General features: G+C 39.0%; 2 protein-coding genes across 4 annotated transcripts in view; one reads left to right on the plus strand and one right to left on the minus strand.

Moving 5' to 3' along the window:
• Positions 1-20,612, minus strand: part of MAK (male germ cell associated kinase) — a 43,317-nt gene extending 22,705 nt beyond the window's left edge. The window contains exons 1-7 of one of the 3 annotated variants that reach the window (XM_019945171.3): positions 20,155-20,612; positions 14,500-14,554; positions 13,365-13,486; positions 11,094-11,173; positions 8,373-8,505; positions 3,572-3,743; positions 2,412-2,579 (exon numbers count right to left, since the gene is read on the minus strand). In XM_019945171.3, the coding sequence (XP_019800730.2) occupies positions 2,412-2,579; positions 3,572-3,743; positions 8,373-8,505; positions 11,094-11,173; positions 13,365-13,486; positions 14,500-14,554; positions 20,155-20,255 (831 nt within the window). In that variant the 5' untranslated portion in view covers positions 20,256-20,612. The remainder of the gene's footprint in view (positions 1-2,411; positions 2,580-3,571; positions 3,744-8,372; positions 8,506-11,093; positions 11,174-13,364; positions 13,487-14,499; positions 14,555-20,154) is intronic. The other 2 variants (XM_073810328.1, XM_073810329.1) reach the window with 2 other exon arrangements.
• Positions 1-26,127, plus strand: part of LOC101323402 (transmembrane protein 14C) — a 177,991-nt gene that overhangs the window by 39,996 nt on the left and 111,868 nt on the right. The gene's annotated exons all lie outside the window — the stretch shown is intronic.

Here is a 26,127-nt window from a genome sequence, read left to right on the forward strand (position 1 = left end):
CAAGGAAGAGGTGAAGGGCAGGGAGGTGTATATTTTGGCAGAGGTAGAAAAAGTGTTTCTTCTAAGTTTCCCCTTAGAAACTTCGTGTGTCCCCTACCACACCTGATGTGTGTGTTAACTACATGGACATTGCTAAGTGGAACTCAACAACTGTAGACGATTTAAATCCATCAGTACCTGACACATAGAAGGCACTCAGGTTCTGGATTAAGTAGCCCCATTAATTAGTATGTCACTGTTCCTAAGTCAATAATGTACATTTTGGAGCTAGAAGCTTTATGAATGTTTTGTAATTCCAGGGCTTCATCTGTAACTTCTCCTCTTTAAGATACCAGCTACCATCCTTAAAGAAACAGAGGATCTTTAAAAAATAATAACTTCTTTTTTCCTGTTTGTTAAGGGAATATTGATTGAATAGAATAAGGAATGTATAGAAAGTTCTCGAGAAGAAATTAAAATCATCTCGAAAGCCAACACCAGGAGAAAACTACCGCTCACATTTTGATGTTTCTCTTTTCAGAACTTCTTTCTAGTCTTTCAGATACATACACACATATATATATAGATTTTACCTTACACAGACTTGCAGCTTCTGCAACTCTAAGTACCTCATGCCAGTACCCCACTGTTGTAATTACTGTCACTTTACAGATTATTTTAACGTTTGATAGGGCAAGCTGTCTAACCCTACCACTGTGCTCTGATTACTTATTACTGTTCAAACCTGTCTTGGCTATTCTTTCCTATTTGTTCTTCCAGTTGACCTTTAGAAAATACCGTCTCAAGTTAAATTTTTTAAAAGCCAAATAATTATTTGGTTTATTTCAATCTCAATTTATATTTAAATAACAATAAGAATACCATAAAGCCTGTTACGACTTTTTAAGTTAAGCCCTTTGCAGATAAAACCGTGGCGTTTTTAAGACCATGAGACAGGATTCATCTGTAGGTGTTGAGGGTATAGTCACAAAGGAGCCAAGCATGGGTATCACACGCTGCCCTCTTGTGGGAGCCGGAGACGGAGCATTACTCCAGTCCTGTGGACGGATCATGCTGCCGTGTCGAGGGAACCTGAGTCCTCTACACGGTAGGAGAGCGTCGGAAAGTCTACTAGGTTGTCTAACTGAAGAGATGCTCTTTTATTACGTGTGACAAGTTTCTTCCTAATTAGCTTGTCACGTGCCTGAATTTTTTTTTGACTTTTACTTTCTTCTTTATTCTTTTAAACTATGAAATGAACACAAGCGCATCATAAACATTTGGAGTCATACACAGAATACAAACTACCCTGTGCAAATCAGGTCAACATTTTTCTAATTCTAAATCTGATTTTTTGTTATTTCGTAGTTGTCTTTCTAGCCCATTTCCCACCATTGCCCCATTCCCATTCATCCTCCAGTTCTGCCACTGCCTCAACGTTTAGAGCTCTATCACTTTGCCAGAGAAAGAAGGGAAAGGAAGATGCTAGATGGAAAAAAAGTGTGAGCAAATTCCAACGTTTTTAATGCCTAGTGTAAATGTCATTTCCTTGCAAATTCTTCCTTAAATTTTACCACCATCCTTCCTCTGGGTGGAAGGATCATCCCTATACATCTCTCTGTTAACTGTCTCTAAATTATCAAAGCCCTCTGTCCCCCAAAAAAGTGTGGTAGAAAATTGAGTACTTGCAGAATGTTCCACCAGGCCAGGAAAGGGGTCGTATATTCATATCTGAAATTCCAACCACCTCACATACTACCAGGCACTTAGTTTCTTAGTTTGTGCTCAATAAATATTGAAAGAATAGTGATTTCAAAACTTCCTTGAAAGGTTATTGAAGTGGACATTCATTCTCTGTCCAGAATCCATTGTGCCTTCATAGCCAACCACTTATTTCGTTTGGTGGTGGTGGAGGGATCGTTTTTCTCCTAGTGTACGTCATCTAAGTGCAACAGTAAATCCAAATGCCTCTACCCCCACCTCAAAAGCCAGAGAAATACAGCTTTTTCCCCAGACAGTTATCCTCACCGTTTAGTTTTCTAAGGCTCTTGTGGCTTAAACAACAGAAATGTATTTTGTCACCATCCTGGAGGCTAGAAGTCGGAGATCAAAGTGTCGACATGCCTGAATTTTTACCATTAGAGATTAATTCCTTTCAACCTCAACCTCCACAGGGTTCCTCACTTGAACCACAAAACAGAAAATCATTGGAGTGGCTATTTTTGCAATTCTCCCAAGAATCTTACATGCCTAGAAGTTAAATCATAACATACACTGGATGCCTTAAGCTTTAGGGCTTAATTCTCTTGGTAAAACTCTGGTTGAAAATAGACTTGTCTTTGTAAAGAAAAATATCCCCGATATTGTAAAACCTCAAATTAAAAAAACAAACAAACCCCCACACACAACTATACCAGGGAGATCTGTCTTACCTGGCTTGCTGTTGGTCGTCTCTTTGGATTCCAACTCAACATTTCAGTCATAAGCTGAATAGCTTCGCTACTGGCATTGGGAATAAGAGTTTTTAAGTTTATAGGAACACACTGGGGAAAGCGGAAATTCATAGAGGATGCAAGCTGGTACCCTTCCGGCCAGTCACTCTGTTTAAGGAATATATAAGTGGGGGAGGGGAGGCAATAAGTAATTTGTTTTTAATGATCAATTTAAAACAGAGTAATAATATAAAAATCACTTGTGTATGAAAATTTTAATGTTGACTCATATAAATAAATGTGAAAACGAAATACCAGACCACATACACAATTCAGTGCTATAAACAGTATAGAAGGAACAGTGAGTTGAAAATTAGGGAAAAAATGAGAAAGCACTTTCATAAATTTCAAAATGTTAAACTCTGGTCTTTTGGATCTTGATGGTGATGATGGTACCCAGGTGGCTCTGAACGAGTAAGGACAAGCGATATACAAAGACACTGATTATTACAAAGATCCTCATTTTATGTTATACATTGCATCCAATGTCAAAAACTGCACATAGCTGGGAAATGAGTTACGTTGAAGCTTTAATAGCTGCGTTAACTTGACTAATGTTAACTACGAGGCACACGCTCATTTAATGCAGGTGTAATTATACAAACTTAAACTTATTAAATAAGTACATCTCAGAAAGTGAAGTCTAGCTGAGTGCAATAGTTAATTGAAAAGTACTCAGTTCAAGAAATTAAATATCCATGGCAGAGGTATATAAATGTAAACAAGAAAAGGTTAAGAGAAAATAAAATCCAGGACACCTGGCATTGATGCGTTGATCCCAATGGACATTCACAGAACAAGTAGGAAAGAGGCTAAGCATGTAGTCATCGGCTGGTCATCAGACCAAAGTTAAATACATAGAATTCTAAATATAGAGAAATTTCCCTTAAGTTCTTACAGAAAGGTAAGCCCCTTTTTTCTACAGTCTGGTGGGATTCTGGCTTCTTGCAGCCCTCATCCCACCCCAATACAAAAAAAGACTGATGATAAGAAAATTAACCCTTAAAGCGTCAGCCTTTTTGAAAATGAAAATATCAGCTAGCTGCCCCAAAGTTACAAATAATCAAAAGTTACAACAACTTACGGACAAAAGTACTTACTTTTTTGGGAGTCCCTAAAACTTGGCAAATCTTAAAGATTTCATCGACCTCACTTGTCCCTGGGAAAAGTGGTCTTAGCGTGTATAGTTCAGCCATTATACTCCCGACAGCCCACATGTCAATGGGAGAGCTATAGACTGAAGATCTTAATAAAACCTCAGGAGCACGGTACCTATGAAAATGGAAAACAAGACAAAACAGCCCATTGTGCTTGTAGTTTCAGAGGTGGAATGGCGGTAGGATGTTGTTTGGTCAGGCATTTCAGTCGAGAACCAGGTATTAACTGCCTTCTCTGTATCAGGCATCTCTCTGCACAATGTGTTGGGTTTATATTGACTAGCACACATTTTTCCTGACCACAAGCAAGTAGTGGAGCTCAAGACAACTATAAACGAAATGTCCAAGTGGCCTAAGACAGGGACTCCAACAAATAACTGTGGAAATGCTATATAATACGTTAAGAAAAGGCGGAGAAGCTCTGAATGGAAGCAGATATGTTCTGAATGGGAGCAGTCGTATAATTTTACAACGCATTAAATCCTGATATATTCACATGAAGGATCAAAAACAAAAGATTAACAAAGATTATCCCTGAGTAGTGGGCTTTCTCCCATCTTTTTTTAAAAAAATTATTTTATTGAAGTATAGTTGATTTCCAATGTTGTGTTAATTTCTGCTGTACAGCAAAGCGATTCAGTTATGCATATATATACATTCTTTTTTGTAGACTTTTCCATTATGGTTTATCACAGGCTATTGCATATAGTTCCCTGTGCTTGTTTATCCATCCTTCTTTTGGCTTATCTGTTTGAAAGTGCTGATTCCTCAGTTGACTCAATTTCCTTAATTGATGATATTTCTAATTAGAAAAATACTCTATTTATAAGGCAAAGGTAGCTGGTGGAGGATATTCTCAATTTTTTTCCCATGTTGAAATGCATAAACGTTTCAGCCTAAATGCTTTGCAGTGTTGTCCTTTGGCTTCCACTCAGGGTAGCTTTCTTTGACAGCTTTGAGATATAATTCACATAACATACAGTACATCCATTTAAAAGCATACAGTTCAGTGGCTTTAAGTATATTCACAAGAGTTGTGCATCCGTCATCACAATCAACTTCAGAACATTTTCATCACCCCCAAAAGAACCCCCACACCTCTCCAATAGCCCTGCGCTCCCATTTCTGTCATCTACTGTCTATCTGTGGATTTACCGGTTCTGTCACTTCACATCAATGGAACCATACACTGTCTGGTCCTTTGTGACTGGCTTCTTTCACTGAACATGTTTCCAAGGTTTATCCATGTTGTAGCATATATCAGTACTTCTTTCTGTTTATTGCTGAATAATATTCCACGGTATGGCTAGACCACATTTTGTTTATCCATTCATCAGTTGATGGACATTTGGGGTTTTCCCACTTTTTGGTTATTATGAGTAATGTTGCTGTGAACATTCGTATACAGGTTTTTGTGTGGACATACGTTTTCCTTTCTCTTGGGTATATACCTAGGTGTGGGATTTTGCTGGATCACATGGTAACTATATGTTTAACCACTGAGGAGCTGCCAGGCTGTTTTGTACCATTTTCCACTCCCACCAGCAAAGGAGGGTTCTAGTTCCTCCACATCCTTGCCAACACTTTTTATTATGTTTTGATATTTTTAGGAGACAAAATTGTTTTGAAGGTTTTGCCAAATTTAGATACTGAAAACAAGTATTCTCAATTTCATTCCATTTCAGTATAGAATCTAAATTTACCCAGTTGAAAATAGAAGCTCCTTAAAAAGATTCTTCCCTGCAAGAGGAGATTTTCCAATTCTAATTATACATTTAAAAAAGATAAAACTAGGGCTTCCCTGGTGGCGCAGTGGTTGAGAGTCCGCCTGCCGATGCAGCGGACACGGGTTCGTGCCCCGGTCCGGGAGGATCCCACATGCCGCGGAGCGGCTGGGCCCGTGGGCCATGGCCGCTGAGCCTGCGCGTCCGGAGCCTGTGCTCCGCAGCAGGAGAGGCCACAACAGTGAGAGGCCCGCGTACCGCAAAAAAAAAAAAACCAAAAAACAAACAAAAAAGATAAAACTAGTACACTTTGAGCTCTTATTTAATTTGTTCAGTTCCTCCTTTGCTTTTGTAGGGATAAATATCATTATCTTCCTGTTTGCAAACTTCATTTTCAATAATTGCAGTTTCCCATAAACTTCAAAAGCTTTGGGGTTTTGGCATCCATTTATCAAAAATTCTGAATGAAGATTTCCAAGTGATTTGAAACAAAATGCAACCAAAATATGAAGGGATTATTTACAAGAAAAGCTAGATACCACTGTAAATCATTTAAATTGACTTACAAAGTAGTTTTTCAAAGGCTCAAACAATTCTAAACTTCGAATGACAGACGGCAGAGAGAGAACGCACACGCAGCCGTGCTGCCGCCGTTTCTGTAGTCGGCATCAGGAGCGTCACAGAAATCCTGCGGTGCAGCTACCCTCTGCGTGTACGTGTAATGTGTAAATTCTGACAACTGCAGCTTATTTTGATCGGTAGAATGCAAATTTAGCAGCTTATTTGGATGCAGTTACAAAATAGATATGCATCTTAACCAATCCAAATAAATGTCTGCTTTCTGGGTTTCTTAATTTAGTAAGAATACTGTTTTTGTGATGCTAGGCTTCACTAGAACTTGTATTACCACGGCAAAAATAAGTTTATTTTCAAAGGTTTTAACTGAAGTTAAATAGCATTCATAGCAACGTCAGACATTTCACTTTTCAAGGAATGACCTTCCAAAAGCTTCACTTTGATTCTCCGAATTGTGATGAAAAAAATCAAATGATTATTAGAAATCAGGTAACTGATTTTTCTCTTCGAAGCCAGTTGGAAGGCACTCATTTAAAACTGACATTGTTAATTAGCCATGTGTTGAAGTGTGAACTTGGCTTCTGGGTCTCTCGTGTCACCAGATCGGACCAGGGAGGAATCGGGAAGCATACAGCGGAGGTCGATCAGACGTGCCAGCTTGTTTTAACGAAACTGTTGATAACCGAGACTGTCCGCAGCAAACCGGGACATATTGTCACTCTTTCCAGGCTCTGTCCTCAGACTTCTTTTCTTCTCTAACCACACTCAGTCCCTTAGTGACCTCACCCAACCCTGTAATTTTTAACACTGAGGTGTCCCAAGTTTACGTCTCCAGCCCAGCCCTGCTCCCTGAACCCCAGATTATAGGTCCCACCGCCTAACATGACATCTCCCCGTGGTTGTCTCAGAGGCACCCCTCAACCCGAAACACAACTGCGCCTCCCCCCACGAGCTCCACAGCAGCCCCGTCTCTATCAGGGCTGACTCCAGCCCTCTGGCTGCTCATGGAAAAGACCCTGAAGTCTCTGACTCCTTCATCTTATTCCCCACATCTGCTTCACCAGGAAATCACATCTGCTCTGTTTTAAAACACACCCAGCATCTTACACCTGTCACCACCTCCATGGCCACCAGATCCAAGTCACTGTCATTTTCTGCCCAAGATAGTGTAACAGCCTCCTCCTTGGTCTCCCTGCTTCTGCCTCTGCTCCTCTAGACCCTTTTCAGGACGGCAGCTCAGAGCCCTCCAGGGGCCCCCTGGTTCTCTCCGATGAGCATGACACCCCACTCCTTACATCCGGCCTCCCCACAAACGCTCTGACCTCATTTCCCGCTCCCACCCTCCTTATTCACTCTGCTCTTTGCAGAGTCCACGGTGGCACTCCTGTCCGTAGGCTTTTACGCTCAGCATTTTCTCTGCCTGAAAGCCTCTTGCCTCCCAGCATCTCCCCAGCCCGGCATCAGTGAGACCGCCTGTTGAAAACAGCAACATACCCCTTCCCTCCCCTGTCTCTTCCAATCCCCTGTCCCTTTCCAGACTTTATTTTTCTGTATAATAATATGTAGAGATGTACATGTATCACTATCTGATACTCAAATATTCTTAATTGTTTTTATTGGAATACAATATACGTACAGAAAAAGGCACATGTCCTAAGAGTACAGCTTGCTGAATTTTCACAGTTAGAACATACCCATGGGCCCAGCACCCAGACCAAGGAACTGCGTGTTACCAGCTCCGCAGAGGGCCCCTCCTCTGCGCTCTTCCAGTCACTACTGCCCCTACCCCGACCACGTAACCGCCATCCTGACTTTTAACAGGTTCGTTCTATTTTTGTACTTTATATAAATGGAAGCACATAATGTGTGCTCTTTTTCTGTTTGGCCTCTTGCTCACAACATTGTGTCTGTGAGATTCATCATATTGTTTACGTAGTTGTAGGCCTTTCATTCTCTTTGCTGTGAAGTAGTCCACTGGGTGAATATATATGCCTCTGGTGATGGACAGTTGGGTGGTGTGCAAGATGGGACTGTTACGTGCTTGTGATGAACGTGTGTATGTCTCTCTGTTGGTAACTCAGGACATTCTTTGTTTGTTTATGTATTGGCTGTCATGTAAGCAGCATGAGGCAGAGATTCTTTTCTGTTTCGTTCACGTCTGTGTTCCCAGCGCCTAAAATAGTATCCAGCACATAACGGGTTCAATAAATGTTTGTTGAATGAATGAATGGATGCGTGAAATCCTTTTTCCTTCCCTTTTCATTTATCACAAGAGTCATGAGGCAATCCTTCTCTCTCTCCAAAGAATACAAAAAAAATTCAGTTCTACATTTTGCTTTAAATACTTGATATGGAACCTCCAGAAAGATGTGTAACGATCTACTTACTGTAGGAAAGCGTCAACAGAGACATATGCCTCTGGACCGTTGCTAAAAACTACTCACCATCTGGTGGATACATAATCAGTATACGGTGGCTGTGACCTTAATTCTCTTGCCAGTCCAAAGTCGGCAATTTTCACAAGTTCTGGGCCCATACAAAGCAAGTTTTCTGGTTTCATATCCCTATGAAAAAAGCCTTGGTAATACAGAGAGGAAAAACAATAATAAGTCATCGTATCTAGACATATTTGATTTACTAACAAGATAGCTGAGCCTCTCTGTTCTAATTAGGAAGGTGAGCTTAGGAAAAAAATAAACCATATTTATTGTCTACACAGTGATGGGAGGTGGGGACCCTGCTTTCAAAATAATTTGGCGAGGAAGTTCATACAGTATATGTGGCCATTAAAAATAAATATCCACATGTATTTCTGTTTGTGGATCCGGTGAGTTCAGGCACTGGGTTAGAAACTGCCACATTATGATTATCTCCGCTAATTTGAACAACACCCTTAAGGAGGTATTATGATCACCAGTGGGTAGCAGATGAGGAGGTTGAAGCTTGGAGAGAAGCAGTCTAGTGAAAGCTGAAGGAGCGCTGCATATCAGGCTTCAGTCAGTGAAGCTGGTCTTATCACTGCTCTACCACGTTGTAGTTTAACCTGCGATTCCTTGAGTATAATCACTTTGAGAAGTCCATTAAACACAAATGGAACGCCACACATTTGAATCAGCTCCTTCCTTTAAAATTATTTAACAGCTCAGTTCTCCCCTGGTAGCTGCCTTGTTGAAACAACCCCAATAATTATAATGCTTATTTACCAACTTAATGTATAAAATAAATGGTTAGTTACCAAAGCTGCATGGCAGCCCAATGAAAATGAGGGCAGAAAGCCCTCCTTGCAAATGTCTAAGGAGTAGGTAAAGCACACTGGTTGCACACAGATGACTTGTATCCTAATGACTTTGCAGGGTGGAGAATTAAGAAAGGGCCTGGTCATCAATTGTAGGTGACCATCATCATCACCAGAGGGTTTTCATGCAGATTGGAGCTAGAAAGACTTTTCTAAACCTAAACTTTTTTAACCCCTTCAAAGCCAGCGTGGGCTCTCCGTGACATCTACAACAGTTCTGTACTCTGCTTACCTGGTACTCCTTACTCAAAATAGCTACTGAGATCCATCCATTTCGCTAACTTCCAAGAGAAACACATCGTAATTTCATAATATGAAGACAGGAATGGGAGCACGTGTGATGGTGAAGGGACATTAATCCATAAAATCTTAATTAAACCACAGTTGAGGTTTTCCCCATCCTCACTAATATAAATATATTGGTAACTTGGTCCTAACTTTAACTAAAATATGAGTCCATTTCTTTTGACAGCTACTGTTTTTAAAATATCTATTTTCTCAAAGGATTACATCTGAGATGTTTACGAACTATGGCAAGAATAATTTAGCTTTTGTAAAAATGTCTATTGTTCTTGGAGTCTGGTTTCCCAGATCACTATGTAGGCACCTATAAAGCCAACTCTAGATTACTCATATGTTATTTACTTTCATCAACAATTTTTAAATTCCAAGCTGGTTTCCTCCTTCAATCCCTTATGCTCTGAAGTTGCTGATAGTTGATAAATATCCAAGGAATCTAAGCCAATTTTATTACTAGCCTAAAAAATACCAGCAAAACACAAAACTCTTTCCAAAAATCAGAGAATTCCTGAGGCTTTTGGTTTTCCACATCACACTTGCTTCCATTAGGCAAATATCGAGAGTTAACCATGCTGACCAGAGTTTAAAAATGAGTTGAAGACCAGGAATCCAATATGGACAATTAAAATAGCATATATCCTTTACATTCCATGTAATTAATAAATGACTGACTTTTATCAATGGATTGTAATATATTTTCATGGGTTTTAGGCTTTTAAAGACCTTAATAGTTTACATAAGACAAAAAACCCCTGGGGATTCAGGAATGTTCTTACAATGTGTATATGGAATTCTGCATAGCATTTCTAGAAAATAAATTATTTCCTGTAGCAGTTAAAAGAGAAAGGAGAAAAGAAAATATAAAATATAGGATGAGACATGAAAGGAGGCTAATAATGGTGATTTCTGAATGCCTGTGCTCACAGTGCAGCAATGGTATGATATAAACTAGCCTAATTTAATATCTAAACATCTAGTGATGCTAAACTAGAATCATTAAAAATTAATGATCATTAAATCACTAAAATTTTTCGTAATAATATTAACTTTATTTCGGTTTGATAGATACGCAAAAAACTATAAATTAAGATTACATAAATAAGAAATGCATAAAAATAATTTCTCCAAATATAGAAACAAGTAAATGTAAATACTAAGGAAGACTAGAAAATACCATAGCACAGGTGCTTTAAACTATTTAAGTGTTAATAATTGATCATGATAGATCAAAGCATTCCAATCTTTTCCAAAAGAGGGACCTGTTTTTTTTTTTTTTTCATTTCCATGGTAAAATTAGGTGGAATGAGGTAGCAGGATGGGGTTAACTGAGACTAAAGGCTGATGATCAAACTGTAAAAAAATTCTGCTGTAGAGGAAGATAGTTACAGATTATAGAAATTCTATTTTCTATAGAATTATAGAAATTCTAAATTTTTAAAATAAAACTGTCAGTTAGTAGGCACATACTCCAAACTTGTAGTTATCCAATATAATATTATTTAACAGTTTATATACAATTCCTATGCATGACCGTGACAGTAATCTAAAGGGGCAGGGCAGTGAAACCTACCGTGTTTGTGGATAAATGCCAGCCCTTGCAATATTTGATACATAATATTTCTGATGACCGACTCAGGGAACAACTTGTTTCTGTGAAGAAATGAACAAATAAACAGTGATGTAATTCAATTTGTAAAAAGAATGCTGTACACTAAAGGTTCAGTTACAGTATCAGAGCAGAGCTTTTGTATATTGGTCTTCAGCTGACATGGAAAAGAAGTTTACTTGAATAAAAAAGGCTTGTAAATTAATCCTCAAAAACAATATTTCAGGAAGTTAAGCTACCAAAAACAAAGTGTAAAAATACCACTAACCTCAAATAGCCCTTTAGCATGTACAGTTGTTAATGGTTTAATTTATACTTTTGACATTGAATAGTATTCTAAACAATATCACTTTAATTTCCTTTCAATTTAGAAATCCAGAATTGAATCATGAAATTCCAAAGTTGAGTCTTTTTAATGTTCATTTGCAATTGCATTCACCACTTCCACTTATATATATATTTAAAATCATATGAAAGTATAATATTTCATGTATTTACATGTACTTAATTTTTTCTTCAAAATTATATCTCAGTATACCATGGATATGTTTATCATTTCATATATTTTGAAGAGCATAAATTATTATTAGAAGCCCAGAAGATTACCCGTAATCCCACCACCTGATAAGGAAACTATTTTGATTTTTCAGCATTCTAATCCAGCCCTAATCCATCTGTGTGTATAAATTTTATATTAGGTGTCAATGTTACATAAATACAACTTTGGTTTCTGTTTTTTATTCACTTACAAGCACTCTTATAATCTTCATAATTATCACTTTTAATGGCTACAAAATAATGACATCAGTATTATACACTGTAATTACCAACCTATTCTCCCATTGATAGTTATTTATTTTAAATAGTTCAAAGAGGTAAGTGAAGCTTGGTATAGTCATTTAACAGAACACACTAGCTATGGTAACTATGAAGATTATGTGTCAGCATTAAAAAATGCATATAGGGCTTCCCTGGTGGCGCAGTGGTTGAGAATCTGCCTGCTAATGCAGGGGACGCGGGTTCGAGCCCTGGTCTGGGAAGATCCCACATGCCATGGAGCAACTAGGCCCGTGAGCCACAGCTACTGAGCCTGCGCGTCTGGAGCCTGTGCTCCGCAACGGGAGAGGCCGCAATAGTGAGAGGCCCACGCATCGCAATGAAGAGTGGCCCCCACTTGCCACAGCTAGAGAAAGCCCTGGCACAGAAACGAAGACCCAACACAGCCAAAAAAATAAATAAATACATTAATTAATTTTAAAAAGTGCCTATAAGTGAATAAATCAAACAGAAAAATGTATCACCACTAAAATTACAACTACATAGAAAATATGCATGTCTGTATACAGGAGCTAGAAAGAACTCTAGAAAAATAAACACTGATTTGAGAGGTAGAATATCCTTTACTTTTATTTTAACTGCTATTAATGTCATAATGATATCAGCCTGAAACATAACAGGCATTCAATACAGTATTTTTTGAAAGAAGGAATGATATGATTAAAGAAAAATTCACTGACCATCCTTAGACCTTGAGAGAGAGAGAGAGAGTGTGTGTGTGTGTAAGAAATATATAGAGAGAAATCAACATCATTCTACTGGGAAATTCATTTCATATTTTAGGCTCTTTTGCTGAACAACTCTGGCTTTAAAAACAGACAAAATGGACATTAAACTCCCAGATGTGACCAGCAGCTACCACCAAAATGTTATCCTCTCCAAGCTCATGGCAGGTGACTGAAACTCTCCTTCTTTAGAGATTCTGTTTGTTTGTTTAAAAATTAAAATGAGAATTTCCTTGGGACTGGTAACACATTTTTATGATTCACTTAAGCATTCTAATAAACAAGTGTATTAGATCCTTTCTTAAAAGCAACTTCATTCTTTCCTCCATTCCTTCATTAACCTTTTGCAAGATGCTTGGAGAGTAAGAAAGAAAATTTTCTCGTTTTTGCCCAAGGCCAGCTTTATTATTGAGTATTAAACTATAGATAGATTTTTGTTTCAAAAAGTATAGATAGATAGTGTGTTTATATGAAATATTTACCTTGACTTTTAAGTTATTACCATGGAAAAATGATGGTTCTTCAACGTTAGATATTATCCTTTGATAAAGATAACTAATTTAAAGCTACCTCATGGACTGATAGATCTGTACATTGCCAAGTGTGACATAATGAAGGGGTCCAAGGGACTCATGGAGGAGACAATAAGGAAAAAGTTTTCATAAAGACATACCTGTCTTTCATTAATTGATAGAGGTTTTCTTTCATATATTCAAATATAAAATAAAGATGGTCATTTTCTCTGATAACTTCTTTCAGTTTAATCACATTGGCATGATTAAGTTTCTTCAGAGACTGCAATAGAGCAAATGAGCATTAAAATTCTAAAAGCAAAAAATAAAAAAATAAAAATTCTTAAAGCAAAGTTATAGAAGTTGGCACAATCTCATCAATGCTAGGATGATAAGTACCTTAAGTAGTTTTCCATTTCTTCTAAATTCATTAATGAATTTTTAATATCTATAAAAATTTCCATGTCTAAAAACATCTAGAACGTCTATTTAAGTAAGCAGTGGGCTTCCCTGGTGGCGCAGTGGTTAAGAACCTACCTGCCAATGCAGGGGACATGGGTTCAAGCCCTGGTCCGGGAAGATCCCATAGGCTGCAGAGCAGCTAAGCCCGTGAGCCACAACTACTGAAGCCCACGTGCCTAGAGCCTGTGCTCTGCAACAAGAGAAGCCACCGCAATGAGAGAAGCCCTCGCACCTCAACGAAACGTAGCCCCCACTCACCGCAACTAGGGAAAGCCCGCCCGCAGCAACGAAGACCCAATACAGCCAAAAATAAATAAATAATTTTTTAAAAAAATAAAAAAAATATAAAGTAATCAGTAATTGTCTAAGTAATGAATATAAGTGCAAAAATAAACCAGGTCAACAATAGCTACAAAACATTTGTCACGTTTTTTTTTCTTGGTCATTAAATAGGTTTAACTTTTTCTGACTTAACTATGTGGAAAGCCATGCAAAAGTCTCCAAAAATTTATCCAAGTTATACAACATAAAATATAAAGAAATGGTATGTGGTAATTAAAAAAATTATCTTTCCTTTGATAAATGGATTAAAATGCTCTTTTAAAAGTGAGAGTATACTTTTAAATATGAGGGTAGTTACTTTCTGTTCTCCACTGACATTCTGATGAGAAATGAGAAATTAGGAACATAAAGAAAAACATAAGAAATATAATTTTCTTTGGTCTGCTTCCCTCAGAGAACAGAACCATCTTCTTAGCTACCATCCTCAGAAATGAGACACATGTGAGGTAGAGCTAAGGCCTTCTGCGGTTCTTTTCATCTCTGGGATTTTACCTTAACTTCTCTCAAGTTCATACATTCATCCCAAGAATAGAACTTTCTCTTCATTCTGCAATAAAAAAAGAAAAGTTTAGTGTGTGGGGACCAGGGATTTGAAGACACAATTTACACCAGTGGCTTTCTTACTCTATAATTAGTTCACTTTGGGCAAAAAGCTGTGATATCTCTTTTCCTTCCTCCTTAAAAGGAGATCATCTCCCTTCTGTGTATCTCAAGGCCATTTGGTGCAGGTTCACGACTGTGTCACTTCTTGGGCAAATTGCCTAATGACTTCTCTGTGCTGCAAACTGCTTAGCTATAAAGTAGGAACTACTGCATAAGAAAATCCTATTGTAAACTGCTTAGTTCAGCACTCGGTAAATGCTATTGTAGATGTCCTTATTTTTACTGGTATCTGTGGTCAGCTACAATAAGGTATGAAGGGCATCACTACTATTATCTCTAAAATATCCTTAGTGAATCAGAATTTCAGTTATACTTCTTCAGGAGCTAGAAATTTATGAAGGAGCTTGAAGAAATTGAGGGCTTACCAACTTACCAAAAGATAACGTTTCAGTACTATAGACTTATAAATGTCTTGCTAAAATGATAAAAGTAAACCTAGCACAGTGCTTAATTTGAAATAAAATAGAAATCAATTCAAATGTAGTATAAAAGTATTTTAGTAAATTGATCAAATCCATGCAAAACTATACATATAATCTCTGATTCTTAAAAAGTAATTATAGAATTTTTAATCCAGTGTTTTAGAGGCTAGTTAATATATCCAAGTTCCTTTTCAAAATTTAGTACAAATTGAAACTTTTATTCTTCTTAAAAATCTGTACTAGCTGCATCCACATATACTAATATGCTACTTTCTTTTCAGCAGTTACTAGTTATCAATACTACCCTAAGGTAACGCACGTATCTATATGCAGCAAATACAGAAGTTTCCTTGCAAAACAATTATCCCGCTTTCTAAAGGAATTAATTATAAAAAATTAAACCAATTTGTTAGAATTCCTTTTAGATTCCCTGCCATCTTCTCTTTCATTTATTGATTCATCCAACACCGACATGCCAGGGTGATGAAATCAGAGATGGTTACCCTGATGCTTCCCATCTCACAGGAAATAGACTTTAGTTAACACAAAACAGACATACAAATGAGCTTTCAGGATCATGAGATGAATTGGCCAGGCCCCAGGCCTTTTTGATGAGGCAGTATTTCAGATGAGACCTGAAAGACAGAAGGTGCCAGCATGTGAAGGCTGAAGAAAAGATTCAGCCAGACAGAAACAGCTAGAAAGAGCTGGGCTGGTTAGCGGAAATGAGAGACCACCTCACGTGAATCCTTGTTCCTTTAATGCCCGGAGCTGATTTTCATGGCTGTGAGGTCACCGTTCCTGCTCTGCTTTTTCTCCCGTAGCACTCTACCCACCTTCTTGCATACCATATAGTTTACTTTTATGTTCAGTCCTTCTCCCCTCTCCTCACACGCAAGCTCCTTGAGGACACCTCCACATTTCTGCTCAGTTTCTGGCACATAGTAAGTGCTCAATCAGTGTTTACTAAATGGATGGATGGATTTCGAGACCCACAGCTGGGGTCCTGAGGAGCTGTCCCACAAACAGGAGAGCCTCAGGAATGGAATAGCCTCTCAGGTCCTTAAAGGGCAGAGAGCTTAGGAATATTTGTTAATTTAATGAGGTGCGGGGACCTTACCGACACCCCCTGGAATGAATCCTGTTACAGATTTTTTTTGGAGATGGCAACAGATACCACAAGGTTTCTTACCAGTGACCTAAATTAAATTCCCCAAGGGAAAAACTCTCTTGCTTCTAGGCCTTCATACATATTATTCTTACAGCTTGGAATATTCTTCCCCTCCTCTTGAGAATTTTTGTCATTCTCGAGATCTCATTTTATGGGGGAAGCCTTCCAAGATACCTCTGCAGCACTGCTCCTCTGTGCTCCCATAGGCCCCGGTATCCCCCCATCATAGGACTTATCATATTTTGTGTTGTCACTTTTCTAATTTGTTGGTCTATTTATAACTCATCTATCCCATCCCCATTTGTCCCGAGCACCAAGTGTAATCGTAGCTTAACGATTACGTGTTGAATGAATTTTTAAACTTTTTGCAAGCCTTCCAAATGACTCATCCTCTTCTCATTCATTTTTACTCGTCTTTAATTAGGGTAGGAACACTGTCTGGCACATAGTAGATACTGAATGTGGCAGACACTATGACTTGTCTATCCAAGAGCCACTTTTCTTCTCTTCTTTATTAACATAGATCAGCTTTAACCCAGGGGTACAAAATGGCCACCGAAGTACTCAGTTTCCCAGCTTCTCTTATTGCTACGTGTGCCACGTGACACACTCCTGGCCACTGAGGAGAAACCAGAAGTCTTCTGGAGAGGGGTGGGGGAAAGCTTTCGCTTTCCTAATGAGAAGAAAGTACAGCAACTGACTGACAGTAACAGTACTGTTTCAGCTCTTCCTTATTTCTTCTTGCTCGGAACTCACACTCAAGGCCTAGACTGCTACAGCTATGTTTTTAAATTTTTTTATTCAAGTATGGTTGATTTACAATGTTGTGTTAATTTCTGCTGCACAGCCAAGTGACTCAGCTATATGTCTATATATATTCTTTTCCATATTCTTTTCCATTATGGTTTATTACAGGATATTGAATATAGTTCCTTATGCTGTATAGTAGGACCTTGTTTATCCATTCTATATATGAGTTTTCATCTATCTGCTAATCTCAAACTCCAAGTTCATCCCTCTCCCGACCTCCTCCCCCTTGACAACCACAAGTCTGTTCTCTATGTCTGTGAGTCTGTTTCTGTTTCACAGATAAGTTCATTGGTGTCATATTTTAGGTTCCACATATAAGCGATATCATACGATATTTGTCTTTCTCTTTCTGACTCATTTCACTTAGTATGATAATCTCTAGGTCCATCCATGTTGCTGCAAATGGCATTATTTCATTCCTTTTTATGGCTGAGTAGTATTCCATTGTATATATATACCACATCTTCTTTATCTGTTCATCTGTCAATGGACACTTAGGTTGCTTCCATGTCTTGGCTAATGTAAATAGTGCTGCTATGAATGCAGGAGTGCATGTATCTTTTTGAATTATAGGTTTTTCTGGGTATATGCCCAGGAGTGGGATTGCTGGATCATATGGTAACTCTATTTTTAGTTTTTTGAGGAACCTCCATACTGTTCTCCATAGTGGCTGCACCAATTTACATTCCCACCAACAATGTAGGCGGGTTCCCTGTTCTCCACACCCTCTCCTACTGCAGCTATTTTTTGAAGACAAAAGAACCTAGGTCTGTGATAACAGCATTGAGACAAGGTATGAGCTCTGGGCTGTCTACCTCAAAACATTTTACAATGTGAAACAAATAAATCCCTATTTAATTTACTTTTGGTTCGTTTTTTTAATTTCATACACCAAAAGCATTCCTAAATTACACACGTATGACTTCTTCTCAGCATTCAATCTATTTGACTTCTTAAAGGATTTGACCTCTCACTTCTCTCAAGGTCTTACCCAGCTCTATGCAAGTGAGGCCCAATTCCCCATTTTATGAAACTGAAGACTGAAACAAACACATGATCTTGCCACACAGAAGCAATAATGAACATTTTGTTATAGAAAACGAACCAACGGTAATAACCTTAAATGATACCACGAGACCCAGCCCTCATTCTCATTTTCTTACCCCCTCTCCTCGGAAGCCACAGCTTTCACGAAGTTTATGTAAATCTTTACAGTCCTTTTAAAGATATTTTTACGTATAACTTTATTTATGTGTAATGAAGTATTTGTGTGAATTTACATAATTGCTTAACCCACAAATAAGGATGATTTCATCTCATTTTGTCTGATACTTACACCTCATTTATTATTTTTTTCTCTTGTTGCCTTAGTTAGGGTCTCCAGTTCAATCTTGATCAGTAGGGGATATAGCAGGCACTCTGGTCTTAAAACCAACTTTACAAGAGGTACCTGTAATATTTCACCTTTCAAGTCAGGGAAGTTTCTTCTTATTCCTATTTTTCATTTCAGTTATTGTATATTGTACATTTACTTATTTGATAATAATGGCTATTTAACAATATTTTATAAAAGTATTTTCTTATATATGTAAAGTTTTAGATCATGATAGTGTAAAGTTTTTAACATTTGATAAACATTTGTTAAAGCATTTAAATTTTAGATCATCATCATTTAGTTGATGTTGTAATCAGTTTCCAAGACTCGTTCTGGGGAAGCCAATTGCCATGTCATGAGGACACGCAAGTGACTGTCTGTAGAGCCCCATATAGAGAGAAATTGAGGCCTCTTTTTGTCCTTATAAAAAAAGGAAATTTGGACACAGAGATAGGCATCGAGGGAAGCTGATGTGGGAGGGATACGGAGAGAAAACACCATGAATAAGCCGAGGAGAAAGGCATACAATAGATCCTGTCCTCCCGGCCCCCAGCAGAAACCAATGCTGCTGACACCTTGATTTTAGACTTCTAGCCTCCAAAACTGTCTCAATAAATCTCTGCTGTTTAAGCCACCCAGTCTGTGGCTTAAACTTTGCTACAGAAGCCAAGTATGAGCCAAATGTTGCTCTAAGTTCCTGTGTTGAAGTCCTGACCTCCCAGTACCTCAGAGTGTATTTGGAGGTAGACCTTAAAGAGGTGATTCAGGTAGTGAGGTCTTTAGGGTGGGTCCTAATCCGATATGACTGATGTCCTTATAAGAAGAGATGAGGACACGACATGCACAGAGAGACGATCATGTGAAGACATGGGGAGAAGAGAGCCATCTACAAGCCAGGGAGAGAGGTCTTACATGAACCAACCGTGTTAGCTGACACCTTGATCTCTGACTTCTAGCCTCCAGAACTGTGAGGAAATAAATACATTGTTTAAATCACCCAGTCTGTGGTACTTCCTTGTAGCACCCCCAGCAGACTGATACAGTGAACCACCTTGGGCATGGGTGCTCCAGCCCTGGTTCAGCCTGAAGATGACTGTGACCTTGGCCCACCTCTTACTGCCACCTCACGAGAGACCTGTAGCCCGAACCACAGCTGAGCTACTCCTAAATTCCTGACTCACAGAAACTTTGAATTAATCAATGTTTGTTCTTGTCTTAAATCATTAAGCTTTGGGGTAATTTTTTTTTACATATGATAGATAACAGATACAGTGGATTAAAGAAATAAGATAATTAACTCTATTTAATTGGTAAGGTCCGGAAAATTCCATATGCCACTCAGAACTCAGTTTGATACTATGAATACCATCTGATTTTGAGACCTATTGTTTCAAAGAAACAATAAGCTCTACTCTGTACTCAGCTTTAAGTTCCAAAATTACCTTCAGTTTCAGTTCAAATGTATCATGCATGAAAAGCAGAGGCCTTATATTTTTTGATTTGTCCATGTAGCTGGACAAATCAGAAAATTAACATATGTGGGGATCAGCTGAACTCCTTTTTGGCAGTGTTTTCTCCAGAATGGCGTTCGATATTAGCCTAACGAGCGTGGGGTCTAAACCAGACTTCTCTCTGTACTTGTATACAGTCTCAAGCAAGCAAAGGAAAAGAAAGATTGGCAAACTTGGCAATGTTGCCCATGGTACCTTTTGATGGCCACCAGCTCCCCTGATTCGATACTCTTGCCCATCAGCACACTCCCATAAGTGCCGTCCCCCAGCTGTCTCATGGTTGTGTATCGGTTCATCTTGGAAAAATAATGCAGCACAAGTTGTTGACTGAAATGACTTCCTTGTTGAATATAAATGCTTCTTTATTTTTGTTCGTTTTTGCCCTTAGACTGTTGTTGCTACACTGGTGACAGGCTTGTCATCATTAAGCACAGGCTCTTCCCCAAGATTATGTAGGTTCATAAGATATAGCAATAAGGAATCTGGCAAGGAAACAGTGCTTCCATTCTTATGAACACCCTGTAAAAAAAGCAAAACAAGAATAAAAGGGATTTTCATTAAAGAACCTCTTCCAAAAATTTACTGGTAACCTAGGAAAATTATAAATACCAACGTGTTAAGCATGTGTCATTAAATCAATTGTGCGATGCGAACGATGTTCACCTATAAAAGACTGACGGTACTCACTGGTGAATGCTTCATTTACACGGTGCCATGTTACTTATCGCATGAACGTTCAATAAATACTGGCTTAATGATTTGCATGATTGCTTTTTTACTGACTATATAATGTAATCTATATTAGTCCAAATCAGATTTTGGGAAGTCAGACGCTCTACTATGTCCATTCCTTGAATCAATGTTTGCATCATATTTAATTTGGACCATAATCCCTTATTTGAAACTCCTGGGCCAGACGTGTTTGGAATCCAGGAATTTGCATATTTTAGAAAAGTAATATGGTACGTAACACCTCCCAAGCCGCGTCTTAATGTGCCCGTAGAAAAATGTTTGAAAAGTACACTAAGTAAAATAAATGAAGACCATAAATGACCTCGCGTCATTCGGGTCATGTTTTGTTGCAGATGAATTTGCACAGATTAACTTTTTATTTTTTATAAATTTATTTTTTTGTTTGTTTGTTTTTATTTTTGGCTACATTGGGTCTTCATTGCCGTGCTGGGCTTCCTCTGGTTGTGGTGAGTGGGGGCTACTCTTCGTTGCGGTGCGGAGGCTTCTCATTGTCGTGGCTTCTCTTGTTGCGGAGCATGGGCTCTAGGTGTGCGGGCTTCAGTAGTTGTGGCACGTGGGCTCAGTAGTTGTGGCTCGCAGGCTCTAGAGCGCAGGATCAGTAGTTGTGGCGCACAGGCTTAGTTGCGCGGCATGTGGGATCTTCCCGGGCCAGGGAGTGAATCCATGTCCCCTGCATTGGCAGGCGGATTCTTAACCACCGTGCCACCAGGGAAGCCCCAGATTAATTTTTAAAAATTCATCTTTCAGAGCTTTGAGGGTTTCAAAACTACAGAAAAGGGATTGTGGATCTGTATATATTTGAAAGGTACAAGTTTCTCTAGGTTCTGATTTTGTAACTATTATTAAAGAAAACACACAAAGCACATAAAGCTTTAGTGTCTACCTCATTAAAACAGCGTTCAGTAACTTCCTCCCATTGTTCTGTCTTAGTTCTGCATTCAAGGAACAATTTCGCATTTCATACCTGTTTATCATTCTTATGTTGCTTTAAAAAATCTCTATCATTCTGTTACAAGGCTGTATGCTTAGTTACAAAGTGCAACAACATGTTTGGCACTATCAAATAGTTTGTTTTAAAATGCCTTTTACAGGGACTTACCTGGTGGCTCAGTGGTTAAGAATCCGCCTGCCAATGCAGGGGACACAGGTTTGAGCCCTGGTCCAGGAAGATCCCACATGCTGTGGAGCAACTAAGCCCGTGTGCCACAACTACTGAGCTTGCGCTCTAGAGCCCGCGAGCCACAACTACTGAGCCTGTGTGCCACAACTACTGAGCCTGTGAGCCACAACTACTGAAGCTCGTGCGCCTAGAGCCTGTGCTCTGCAACAAGAGAAGCCACCGCAATGAGAAGCCTGTGCACCGCAACAAAGAGCAGCTCCTGCTCGCTGCAACTTGAGAAAGCCCGTGCGCAGCAACGAAAACCCAATTCAGCCAAAAATAAATAATAAATTTGAAAAAAAATAAAATACCTTTTACAGGGAATTCCCTGGTGGTCCAGTGGTTAGGACTACATGCTTTCACTGCCGAGGGCCCGAGTTTGATCCCCGGTTGGGGACTAAGATCCCACAAGCCGTGCGGTGTGGCCAAAAAATAAAATGCCTTTTATAATCTGGTGCTTAACTCAAAGATTTTTTTTTTTGCGGTACGCGGGCCTCTCACTGTTGTGGCCTCTCCCGTTGCGGAGCACAGGCTCCGGACGCGCAGGCTCAGCGGCCATGGCTCACGGGCCCAGCCTCTCCGCGGCACGTGGGATCTTCCCGGACCGGGGCACGAACCCGCGTCCCCTGCATCGGCAGGCGGACTCAACCACTGCGCCACCAGGGAAGCCCAAAGATTTTTTTTTCCACTGTAGCATGATCTCCACGACATAAAATCATAAAAATTGCTTCTCTATTAGATGCAGAAATTTAGGAGCGACAAGAATACGTTTTAGTTGTCAAAGTACCTAAGGCTTCCAAAAATAGGCTTTCTGAGGAAACATGGCAGAGAAGTGCGCTAAAGCTGTGTTGTTTCCTTTATACAGGAGCACATTTGTCCACAGGAAACTTTGGAAGAAGCTGTGGGGCTTTTAAATAACAGGGAGTGTGTGTTAATTTGTCATTTATTTTACTTCATATAGATAATAACCACTTCAAAGGCACACGAGAGGTAGTTTAGGCCATGCTAACTCTGTGGCCAGGATCTTGAAAAAGAGATCACAATAGGAAATTCCAGTTCTATTTAGTGGTTCCTTCATTTTTCTCAGCTTAAATCTGAGCAAATGGTCTTAACACATGCCAGCAAATGGTTCCCCATTTGCCTGAAAATGAAGTTCTTTTGTAAGTGGTCATTACATTATACACAGACACAGATTCTAAATATTAAGGCATTAATATAGAGAAAGGTAACATCCCCGCCTCCTCCCATATTTCCTGACCAAAACGTGTATTTGCTTTTCTTCATTGTTCCTTTATCTGGATAAGGAAATATAAGCTTGAAAGCTCTTTGGGGGTTTGTTTTGTACCCCATGCTATGATTAAACAAAACATGGACTCTGAAGTGTATTTCTTCTGATCACTTAGACTCTTATTAAATCAGTATTTTGCATTTTATTATCAGCATGTTAAATTGTTTTTCTTTCTTTCTTTCTTTTCTTCTTTTTTTTTTTTTTTGCTGCACCGGGCAGCTTGTGGGACCTTAGTTCATCAGTCAGGGATTGAACCCCATTCACCACAGTGAAAGCGTCAAGTCCTAACCACTGAACCGCCAGGGAATCCCTAAATTGCTTGACATTCTTTTCTAGCTTTTCTGTTTAAGGTGACATACACTTATCTCTTTTAAGGAAATGTGCTTTCTAGAGGTTTACTGATTCTTTCTGGTTAAGTAACAATACAGAGAATAAATTTGTCCAAAAGGCCATGGTGTTTAGCATATCAGTAAAATTATACAGTAAAAACACAGAGGGATTAAATGACCTATGAGCAGTCAGAGAATCAGTGATGGAGTCAGTGGAATACTTGCATTAGCCTGAAGCTGTTTGGGTTTTTAGTGCAGTCCCCAGCTGCTAAACAACCCATTCTTGCCAGCTTTTACAATCACTGGTGCAGCTAAAGGAACCACCCCTCTCCGCTGCCAAACCATGTAGAATCTACCCCGCAATGAAAGCTGCCCACCCCCTCCACCCCCTAAAGATTCCTAACTCCTCACCCTAAAACGCCAAGATGCTATAAACAACCGGGAAAGTGCACAGGGTGCGCCCCACCCTGGCTACACCCTGGGGCTACATCTGTCTCGTCCTGATACCTGAAAGGACTTAGTGGAAAATTATAGGCCAGAAACAATGAAGGGAAAGAGTGTGAGTGGGGGAGAAGGGAGTCTTCCTGGAGTTCCTTAAGAAAATTATTATTTTTACCCAACCCCCCAAAATTATTTAATTAAGAATTTTAATGGGATAAATAGCATCTTCTTTTCTTTGCAAATCTGCTGCACATGCAACAAATTATGTTCTTGTTCATACCTCACTGAGGACAGGCATTGAGGGTCTGAGAGGTAGGCAGTTATGTAGGCACTTCTGGAAAAGGACAAATGGCTTGAGAAGGGAGTAAAAGAGGGAGCGGCACAGATGGGGAGAGAAGTTCAGAGGTAAGAGATGCCAGAAACATTGAAACTTTCCCTTGCAGCGGCTCAACAACCTGCAAAAGTGGGATTAACTGCCTCTTTCCGGTCCACTATTAAGACCATCAGCCCACCATCATCAGTACTGTTAGCACAACAGACCATTCAGTCATTGACTCCTTTCTGCATTGTCCTGGAAGCCCAACCGGTTTTGGAGTGGCTATTGTAGAAACTGCACTCCAAGCCTAACCAATCATCTTCCAAATAAACACTGGAAACGCAAAGTTTGTTTCAAGTGCTATAGCATAGGATACTTATATTCAGGGAAAAATAAGTAAGGGACACAGCCATTTCCCAGTTTCTTTCGTTTGAGGGGTAAAGATTATGGATATGACATAGATTTTAAAAAGCTCTGATTTGTGGCTCTCAGAGAATTGGGCCAGTTTACTAACCTTTAAGTAACACAAGTTTACATACTATGCTCCCAAACAAAACTTTAAAAAGGCCTCTTTTGAGTCATGTTAAATACAAAATAAACAGCTCTCCAGGGTGAGAAGCTGACCATTTCAACTGTCCCCTTATCCCCCTAAAAATATAAGGGTAATGGCCTAATGGCATAGATATATAAAGGTAAAGGATTTTTTTTTTAAAATCATTACTCCCATGTACCTACTCACTGATAGCATATAAACAACTATTTTTATCAGTGTAGAATAGGAAGGTCCTAAACAGATTACTAGTCAAAAACAGTATATGTAACTTAAAAGACAGACTGCCTATGGGTCCCCAGTTCACACCCAATAATATTTCTCTTCAAGTTACATATATTCTTCTCTGTGGACCTTTGGAAAGCTAACTCTGCAAAACAGGGATGTATTGACATGATTTCTTATGCACCTATTTCCATATATATGCAACAAAGCAAAACAAGTAAATGTAATGTAACTATGATTAATTAATTTAATAGAACTGTTAGGAACTTGGAATTTTCTGCAGTCAAGCTCCAATACTTACTGATTTCCTTATGAGTTATACAAACCTTATATTCTGGTTTAAGGAAAAAGACATTTATTTAGAGGCTCAATTATAGGCCTGCATTAGATAAATGCCCTTATCATTTCTCTCCCATTCTAGTTGTCTTACTTCTATCGAAGTGCGCAATTACTGTAAACTTGAGCTTTATTCTCAACAGCTTCTGCCAGCTAATAAGGGATTTAGATAGGATTAAAGAAGATTAACAGAGAGGGCAAATGGAGGGTAAAATTTGTGTCTGCCCAATCACTGAGCAGATAATGTTTCCATGTCTTCAACTTGTCTTTGTAGAATCTGCTGTAACGTTATTACTCTAAGGCTGGCATTAACGTTTGTTTAAAAAAACAAAAGAAGTAACGCCATAAAAACCATTAAGTCGTTTCAAAAGCAAAAGAGAAAAAAGATTTCAAACTAACCAAATCATACGTTTACAGAAATTAAAAGGGGAGATTTTACAATGGGAAAACAGGATTCTGTGTTAAAAAATAAATAAAAGCATGGTGCTCTGTGCTAATATTCACAAACGTTTAAAACGAAGCAAAACCAAACCAAAGTAACCCACCCCAACGAAGAGATGGTACAGCCAGCTTTGCGTAGGCAGAAGGTGGCCGCCCTGGGAGGGAGGGGAGGGTTTGCCCCTTCCCGGTCACTCGGCGGTGAACAGGGCGCGGGGCCGATAAAGGAAAGCCCAAAGGCTGGAAAGTAACGTTTGCCTCCGCCACTATTTCGACTGAACGGGTCGTTTTTCTGATTAAAATCACTCCGATAACTTTGACTCTCTTTATGAG

The sequence above is a fragment of the Tursiops truncatus genome, chromosome 10 (assembly GCF_011762595.2).
Source record: "Tursiops truncatus isolate mTurTru1 chromosome 10, mTurTru1.mat.Y, whole genome shotgun sequence".
In the NCBI taxonomy this organism is placed as follows: domain Eukaryota; kingdom Metazoa; phylum Chordata; class Mammalia; order Artiodactyla; family Delphinidae; genus Tursiops; species Tursiops truncatus.